Here is a 9,454-nt window from a genome sequence, read left to right as displayed (position 1 = left end):
CTAGTGATACCTGCGAAAGTATTCAATATAATTTCCGGTGAGATTTTCGCGGACAATCTGGTCGATTTCTCTTAGATTGTCATCCTCGGAGACCCAGGGGCTGTGAGTCGATTTCAAGTTAAGGGCAGAAGAGCCCCTGGGGACATTGTCTTACAAGACTAGTTCCAAACGGTCGCAGTCGTTCTGGCATCTGATTGGTGCCAGAAAATCTTTGTGTTTTTCTGCCCAATCAGAGTGAAGTGTCCTTTGGAGTCCTTTCGTGTGTTTTAACACGCACATATTCAACAAGCTCTGTTGCTCGCTATGTTTGTTAGGGCTGTACGACGAAGCATTGCCCGAGGTGAAAAGTTTCAGTCTCAGCACACAATGTAAGAGAAATCGATTAGTTTGTCCGCGAAATCTTACCGGAAATTATACTGAATACTTTCGCAGGTATCACAAGAGAACGAGTTTAAAAGTTTGCGAGGTTCGTATAAAACATATGGTTGCAAGCATTGATATGTCGCTTTAAACGTTAGATGAGATGTAAGCTTAAATCTTTTTAGATTTTTTGTACAATTTGTTGTGACTGAAACTTTTCCAATCCCGTGAAGTTATTTCGTCGCACGGGCCAAGCAGGTATGTCAAGCAACTGGCGCTTACGCTCACGTAGCTTTCTGTGCGCGCCAAATTCTAATCGCTGCTTTGTAGTAAAGTCTTTACAATCTGGCCAAAGATATAGGGAACGTCAAGTACGTGGACGACCTCCTGCAAGCGCTTAAAGAAAGCTTAGCTGTGTTTCCGGTTAGTTAATTAGAATCTGAACAAAAACTAATCGTCGAGAACATCGTGGAAAGGAGATATGTTTTCGGACAGTTACCGAAGGGGTTTGGAGAAAGTTTGATCTTTCAACTGCTGCGTTGAGTGTTCAAATTCTTGAGCTCGAAAGGCCACGGATTCTCTTCTAGTCCCTTGGTCATTGTCATTTCACCTCTTTGGTCGATTGTTGAAGACCGAGTTAAATACCTTTGATCTTTGGGAATCGATGCTGCTTTCGTTGGGGAAAACAAAACCAAAGACCAAGAAATATTGGATGGAAAGGGCGGACTCGCTTTATTGTAAATGTCAGCTTAGTACAGGGTTAGCAACCCACATCTAATAAACAAAAGTTTCCACGTTTAGCTTTTCTTTTTAATTCTTCAAGCGAAGATTAGATTAGATTTTGGCCGCGTGTGCACAAAAAGTTGCGTAAGCGCCAGTTGCTCGACATACCTGCGTGGCCCGTGCGACGAAATAGCTTCACGGGATTGGAAAAGTCTCAGTGACAGCAAATTATACAAAAAATCTTGAAAGATTTAGGCTTACATCTCATCTAACGTTTAAAGCGACATATCAATGCTTGCAACCATTATGTTTTATACGAACCTCGCAAACTTTTAAACTCGTTCTCTTGTGATACCTGCGAAAGTATTCAGTATAATTTCCGGTAAGGTTTCGCGGACAACCTGATCGATTTCTCTTACATTGTGTGCTGAGATTGAAACTTTTCACCTCGGGCAAAGCTTCGTCGCACGACCCAAACAAACATAGCGAGCAACAGGGCTTATTGAATATGTGCGTGTTAAAACACACGAAAGGACTCCAAAGGACACTTCACTCTGATTGGGCAGAAAAACACAAAGATTTTCTGGCACCAATCAGATGCCAGAACCACTGCGACCGTTTGGAACTAGTCTTGTAAGACAATGTCCCCAGGGGCTCTTCTGCCCTTAACTTGAAATCGACTCACTGCCCCTGGGTCTCCGAGGATGTTAGATTGTGTGCTGAGACTGAAACTTTTCACCTCAAGCAAATCTCCGTCGCACGGTCCACAGGCAGCCCAAGCTCACTACTAGAAAAGCGGACGTAACTCTTAACGTGTTGCGCAACGCTTTATATTTATAAAGGTTTGTGTGGGATGTTATCGGTTTGCCTTAAAAGAGAGAAAAAAATGTCTTGTTTTGAAATAAAATGGGCTTACCTTCTTGCTTTGTTGTTTTCTTTGTTGATTCCGAGCGTCTCAGGCCATTTTGAAGCGTTTTCGGCGAGTTAGCGCTATGTTGGTGTTCAACTGCTTTCTTTTAGCAGTTGAACACCAACATAGCGCTAACTCGCCGAAAACGCTTCAAAATGGCCTAAGACGCTCGGAATCAACAAAGAAAACAACAAAGCAAGAAGGTAAGCCCATTTTATTTCAAAACAAGACATTTTTTTCTCTCTTTTAAGGCAAACCGATAACATCCCATACAAACCTTTATAAATATAAAACGTTGCGCAACACCTTAAGACTTACGTCCGCTTTTCTAGTAGTGAGCTTGGGCTGCCTGTGCACGGTCCAAACAAACATAGCGAGCAACTGAGCTACTGCAGGGCCGTAGCAGACTTCAGAACAAGACGAGGCAAGTTTCGGGTCTGGCATGCCTCCCCCAGAAAATTTTGAAATCTAGAGGCTCAGAAATGCTCTTTCAAGCATTTTCCGTGACACTTTTCTTTAGAAAAGTCAATCTTGGGAAGTGTGGAAGTTCACTTTTTTATTGCCGAGCGATGCGGGTGCAAAAAAAAAATAAAAGGAAAAGGCCAAAAATCAAGACGAGGCAATTGCCTTGTCTTGCCCCATGCTAGCCACGGCCCTGTACTAGTATATGTCCGTGTTAAAACACACGAAAGGACTCTAAAGCACACTTCACTCTGATTGGGCAGAAAAACACAACATTTCCTGGCACCAATCAGATGGCAGAACGACTGCGACCGTTTGGAACTAGTCTTGTAAGACAATGTCCCCAGGAGCTCTTCATGGCCTAACTTGAAATCGACCCACAGCCCCTGGGTCTCCGAGGATGAGTGGCTTTGAGATGAGCACTTATACCGTGTTTTTAGCCAGCCAAGTGTAATACATTTATTTAATTTGAAATGTGCCAACATTACTCCAGCTTAGCTAATAGGAAAAGGAAAAGACTGTTGCACTGGTTCCTAAAATGTCCGTCTTCTCGACACTGGATGAAAACAGATTCAAGTACTGATCAATTAACAATTAGAGGTTACCATATTTTTCTGTGGAAGACATTCTGCACTCCCTGGGGAATAACAGAAATGCTTCTATCGAAGAATGCTGAGAAAACTGACAGGAATAAAGCTCTTCAACCATAACTTATGCACTTCTGGGCTTGATGAAAAATATAGCAGCTTGCAACCTCCACATGAAGCTGAGAAAAAACCTAAAACTTTTAACAGCATAGAGGGGGGCAAAGGGATTCTGGTATGAGATGGATTCAAGAGTTTTTAATATTCATGACCTGTGAAAACATGAAATTAAATGTTTTGCTCTTCACGATATGTGAACCTTAAAGTTATTTAAAATATACAACTTTGTGATGGTTATTTCTACTCTTTAATACACGTGAAAGTGTGCAGGACCCTCCCCTTACCCCACAGTGAAGGACTGATATCACAATAGTCCCTTTGGTGATCATGTCATGATACTGTTGATAGTCAGCACTAAAACTAACTTGCATAACACCTTATATCTACAGCTGTCACCAGAAAGATTGTCAAAAAAAAGTGTAATAGCGCACGTGATAACCCAGAGGTTTTGACTAAGGTTAAATTTTGAGACACCATTCCTTAACCTCATGATTTTAGAGAAATCTGAGAGAATGTCACCATACGTATGAGGCATGGCCAGTTTGATGAGGATAATCTCTGTCATACTCTTCTCTTGATATTATAATTCTGCCATACCGCACTCCAACAAGGCGTCGTTTTGCTTTCTTGGTAAGATCTTTATGGATTATTGACACCTTGAACCGTGACAAAACCACTTTGTAATTGTCTTTATATCTTGTGAGATCAATTTCATCTCCCATGTTAACCTGGAAGTGTAAAGCATCTTTAATATATGTGATCCCACAGCTCACATCCATTGCTGCCTGGATCTACATAGGACCCTCACTTTTGTCTCTAAACATAATCATGTTAATTTTCTAATTGAAAGATGACTAATTAATAAGGTTTTGCTCAGTTCAGGTTTCATTATGAAAATTATCCTCTGTAATGAGAGCTGAATGTTACTCGATCAACTCTATGAAATATTTCCTTCAATTGATTTACAACAATTACAATTTGAGAAATGCCTACCCACGATTAAAAAAAAACTAGTCGAGGCGGGTAGGTATAATTAAGTTGGGCTTATCACTAGTACTTACAAGGATTTTGAATTGGCAGCAGTTCAGATTACACTAAGAAAACAGTAGTTCAAATAACAATAAATAATAAATTAAAATTAAAATAGCAAATTAATTTAATAATAATAATAACAGGAAAATAGAAAGAGACTTCACTATACTGGTTGTAGCTAGAGGATTGATGGGGTTTACACATTTTTAATTATTTCAAGAATTGACAATGGTGTAAGATGCAAGTTCTGTTGTTTGAAGATATAAATAAGTATTTCGTGTATTTGTTTTTTAAAATAAATTTCTATGGGCAGATTTTTTAATACTGTCAGGTAAGGCATTCCATAGCTACACGCCAAAGTGGGAAAAATAATTCTTAAGTGCGTATGATGCACGATCCTCGCAATAGATAGCGCTATTTAAGCAATAGCGAAAATCAGACCTGAAAAAAATCAGGCCTGTACGGGATTCGAACCACTGACCTCTGCGATACTAGTGCAGTGCTCTACCAATTGAGCTAACAAGCCAGCTGGGAGCAGGCCGTTAAGTTGATTCGTAATAAACCCATGATGATAAATCAGATACAATGAAATATATGAAGTTCGTATATTTTGAATTTAACAACAACTTAAGAATTAAGAATTCTTAAGTTGTTCCAGACGAGAAGACATGACATAAAATTTTTTGGTAGTTGCTGATCTGGTGTTATAGGAATGTATATCTGAGACATAGGTATATAGATTTTGAATACAGGGAGAAGCTAGTTTATTTTGAATATCATACATTAAACAAGAAACAGATTCGACATAAAGAAAATGAACAGGCAGGATATTAAGATTAATAAAAAAAGGAATAGCATGTTCACACTTTGGAGAAAAGTTTACTGAACAAATTACCCACTTCTGAAGGAGAAGTTTATCCAAAGTTAACTGTGACGCTTGACTCCACGAGCTGATTCCATAAGTAAGGTAGGGGAGGATAAGAGACTGATATAATGCAGTAAATGGCTTGAACCCGGGGGTAACATGTGAAGGTGTAGTCTGATCGTCCTGGTGAGTGTAGTCCTGAGAAGGACTGTTGTCGGTGGAAGTGACTAACGTTTCGACAACCTGTGCGGAAGTCATCATCAGGCTCTGATGATGACTTCCGCACAGGTTGTCGAAACGTCAGTCACTACCACCGACAACAGTCCTCAGGACTACACTCACCCGGACGATCAGACTACACCTTCACAGACCGATATAACTTGACAACGATAGAAAGGGGTACAAAGCGTCTCAGTTTAGCTCTCATACCAATGGATTTGCTAATTTTTAGAGCAATGAGATCAATATGAGTTTTCCAGTTAAGATTCTTGTCAATGAGTATGCCAAGATATTTTACATAATCCTTGCATTCTAATGGTGAATATGACATTTTCTTGATGTCAAAGATATTTATCATCGGTTGGAAAGATAGCTTCTTTCTATAATTTTGAAATATCTTATAATTAGATTTCTTAGCATTTAGAGTTAATTTGTTTGCTGTCAGCTATTCACAAAGCTTGGTTAGCTCAAAGTTTACTTCTAATTCTAGGGATTTAAGGTTTTTACTACCATATAAGATACTGGTGTCATTGGCAAATATATAAAACTTGAACTTATCTAAAAAATTTGTAATATCATTTATATACAACAAAAACAGTAAAGGCCCCAGAACAGAACCTTGGGGAACGCCGCAATCAATTGGAGCCTTTTCCAAAATATAGGGGCCAATGTTACTTGTCTGCCAACGCAATTTAAGATAAGAAGAGAACCAGTTGTTGACTATTCCGTAATGATGTAATTTCTGCAGAAGAATTTCATGATTTACGGTGTCGAATGCTTAGACAAGTTAATGTTAGGATATGATTTTGATATAATTTATATTTCTCTGTATTGCCTGACAAAAACAGTTTATTTTTTATTTTTATTGATTGTCTAATGCCTCTTGTGATCCATGGTTTAGAGAGTTGTTTTGTCTGGTGCCGATAAAGCGTCTTCAAGGGTGCATGTTTATTGACCAGTCTATTAAATTTCTTGTAAAATGTTGAGCACTTTAGGAGAGGTAGATAGAACTCGACTAGTCGGGTGATGTGAAATACAGAACTGAGAAAAATGGTCGGTTATATCGGAGACTATGTTACCGCTTAAACAGAATTGATCGAGGTCATTTGTAAAAATGTTATCACTAAGAGTGGCTGATTTGTTATGTATGCGAGTGGGCTTGTCAATAGTTGGTGAGAGATGAAAGCTATGTGCGGACATTTAAAATCTTTGGCTTATAGATGATGACTGCTTTTTTAGCAAGTCAATGTTGAAATTCCCCATTATAAAGACGGGCCTATCATGCAGGATATATTTTTCTACAGATTTATCAAAGTATGATTGAAAAGATTCCGGAGAATTGTGTTGTCTGTAAAAAATCCCACAAGCAATATTCTTTTTGTGGTTGAGGATAATTTCAATCCACAAAGCCTGAAATGCCTCACTTGAAATATTCTCTAGCACCATATTGTTTAAAGTGTTACTAATATATCTTTCATATCAAAACTATGATCAGAGTTACTATAATTTAACAAAGCCTTCACAAGTAGAAAGTTTCATCAAACTGATGAAAGAAGAAGCTTAAGTAAAAAACATAGAAACAAACACAGTCAAGCAAATTTTGATTTTTGAATTTCCAGGCAGTTACAATAATTATTTTCAATCACATGAGCTAGGGAGTCCCAGAGGGATCAAGAAGATGATAATATCACAAAATTCCAGTTTCTAAACAATTTCATTCCTTCTGATATTTGTTTCTAAACAATGGATTTCTTTTGATATTTGTTCCAGTTCATGCTCGAGGTCTGAGTTTTGGTGCTGGTTGGCTGATTGTGTTGTCGAGACACCTCTCATGCCCAGTTCTCATTTCCATCCTGAAGAAATGCAGTTGGGGGGGAGGGGAGGGGAGGGGAGGGAGAGGAGAGGGAGAGGGGTCACCTTAGGTAGACAAACCCCTCATCCAGGAGAAGTATAAATACTTCTGGTTGTCTCGTGCCCCTGAAAATTAGATGTGGTGGATAAAATGTGGGTTACTACGCTTGCACAACCTAACCTGATTCATGACCACAGTGTGTGTAATTGATCATTATTGACAATAACCCTTGAAGTTAAAATTTTCTTTAAACACTTTCCACACACTAGGTTCTTGCATCTTCCAGTTAATACAACAAATCTGTCATGAAGTGATTACATAATGTTAAATTGTACTTACTAAGTCAGACTTGCATGGATTGAGTTTATTGACAAACAACTCTTTGGCAGCAATGAGGTTTTGTATTTTGCTGTAGATGATTCAAATGAGAAGAAAAAAATGTTTTTTTCATCAAAACAAAATTTAGAATTAAGCATATACCCCATTCACACCACAGGCGTCCCAAGCTCACGTCTCGAGGAAAAGGGAAGGATTATTTTATGAAAGCATCACGTGTTGTGTGACACGTGTTATTTACACAAGTAACTGTTGAGAATTTGAATGTATTTTAAGGAATAGTATGGGGAACAAAATATGGTCCATTTACACGCTAAATATTCCAAAATATGAACATTTTACAAGTTAGATGAATAAAACTTACTCATTCCTTGTGTGTCTGTTGTGTTTTTTGGCGATTTCCATTGTTTTGGGTTTGCTTTGCCATCACTGTTTTTCCTGTTATCAGACTTCACACCAAGTCACACAATGTGCGACGCTTTCATGAAATAATCCTTCGCTTTGGCTCGAGACGTGAGCTTGGGACGCATGTGTTTAGTTAAACGCAGTTTAATTTTCTGGCAAGAGTTCCATAATATTAACCCCATACATTAATTATGCATAGAGTATTGCAAAGAAACCTCTATATTTAGTCTTCATGAAATGAATGCATATATGGAACTCTTTCCAAATTTTTTTCTTTATAGCAGCGGGTTAAACCTTTGTTTGTCAACTTCAAATGTAAGTCAGCAATTACTTGAATCCTATATTCTCTATAGAGGTATTGCATGGCAGCCATGTTGCATGGCAGGAACAATGAAAATATTTTGCATAAGAAAGAACATTTTTTTTCCCATGGGAAAAATAATCTATTGTTCCTGCCATGCAACATGGCTTCTGTGCAAAACCTCTATTTCTGATTTTCATTCAGTTAAACTGTACACCATTTAACTAAACATGTTTTGCTGGTGTGAATAGGGTATAAATTTATGGCCCATCCTTGGGGTAAAAACCCGTGAAGCTCACGAGTGACATAAAACAAAGACAATAAAACATTATAAACAATAACGTACAGCAAAATAATAACTCATGAAACAAAAAAAACCTCGTCAGGTTTTTACACTGAGGATGACCCAAGTTTACTGTGCACTGTACCGTGTCTACTTGCTATGTACGGTACTGTGCATTTATTACACGACTCGGGCAGTCAGAGGGCCAATAACTAAAGTCAACCAATCAAAATGCTCTATTGCCGGTCAATATTCTCTCAGTATTGGACCGGGCACTGTCCCGAGTGATACCGCACTTGTGTCCCTTTGAACTTCAGTCGTATAATAAATCTCTTATTAACCAAGCTTGCTCGAGACGGTACTGGAAGAATATCGGCCCTCGGTCTTTTTTGTACGGACCTCGCTGCGCTCGGTCCGTACTGTCAAGACCTCGGGCCGATATTCTCCCAGTACGGCCCTCGCGCTTGGTTAATAAGATATATTTATTTTACTGGCACATAACGAGAGAGTGAGACAGAAAAACTTAACTTTAAATAATAATCAAATAAAATTTCGTCAACACGAACGTGAATGTCCCACCCAAACCACCTTACATTCTTCCAATACCAAAGCCACTAGCTGCAACACGATCCACCCGTAAACATGTAAGGACCAAATCAAGCTCTTTTACGTGTGAATCGGTTCCTAAGCCATCAGACCTTCTTTCTATCGCTTTATCCGCGTCGCCACCAACGGTGGTACAAATTTGCTTTTTTGAGAAGCGAATTACTAGAGCTTTAAATAAGTCAATACTTCTACGATGAAAAATGGCTGTTGCGACCGCCATGTCTACATTCGTTCGCAGTCTCCTCCGCATGACCGCTCGAACATGTCACGAAATCGTGGCACGAGAAGGGATAGTTACGCATCCAAATAGCCTGCGTGCAATCGGACTTTCCTTCGTTCTTTCGTTTTTAACGAAGGAAAGTCCGTCTGCACGCAGGCTATCATCCAAGGTACCCA

General features: G+C 39.0%; 1 protein-coding gene across 2 annotated transcripts; it reads right to left on the bottom strand.

Moving 5' to 3' along the window:
• Window positions 1–3,277: 3,277 nt before the first annotated feature.
• LOC111335281 (uncharacterized) lies at window positions 3,278–9,312 on the bottom strand. 2 transcript variants are annotated; one of them, XM_022941161.2, is made up of 3 exons: window positions 9,046–9,312; window positions 7,467–7,536; window positions 3,278–3,887 (listed from the first exon to the last, which is right to left on the bottom strand). In XM_022941161.2, the coding sequence occupies exons 1-3, from the start codon at window positions 9,306–9,308 to the stop codon at window positions 3,675–3,677; spliced, it is 546 nt and encodes a 181-aa protein (XP_022796896.2). In that variant the 5' UTR covers window positions 9,309–9,312; the 3' UTR covers window positions 3,278–3,674. The 2 variants fall into 2 exon arrangements, with proteins under 2 accessions (XP_022796896.2, XP_088586602.1); XM_088730476.1 differs by lacking the exon at window positions 9,046–9,312 and adding an exon at window positions 7,828–9,020.
• Between the last annotated feature and the right edge of the window lie 142 nt (window positions 9,313–9,454).

This window comes from Stylophora pistillata, chromosome 8 (genome assembly GCF_964205215.1).
Source record: "Stylophora pistillata chromosome 8, jaStyPist1.2, whole genome shotgun sequence".
NCBI lineage: Eukaryota > Metazoa > Cnidaria > Anthozoa > Scleractinia > Pocilloporidae > Stylophora > Stylophora pistillata.
The sequence above is the reverse complement of the archived record's forward strand: the minus strand, read 5'-3'. Positions and strand labels throughout refer to the sequence as shown.

What these genes read in the sequence shown, in the direction of transcription:
- LOC111335281 (XM_022941161.2), bottom strand. Translation starts at nt 9,308, where the DNA reads ATGCGGAGGAGACTGCGAACGAATGTAGACATGGCGGTCGCAACAGCC. An exon ending in GGCTTTGGTATTGGAAGAAT is followed by an intron (nt 7,537 to 9,045) that starts GTAAGGTGGTTT and finishes AATCATCTACAG; the next exon opens with CAAAATACAAAACCTCATTG. An exon ending in ATCCATGCAAGTCTGACTTA is followed by an intron (nt 3,888 to 7,466) that starts GTAAGTACAATT and finishes TTACACTTCCAG; the next exon opens with GTTAACATGGGAGATGAAAT.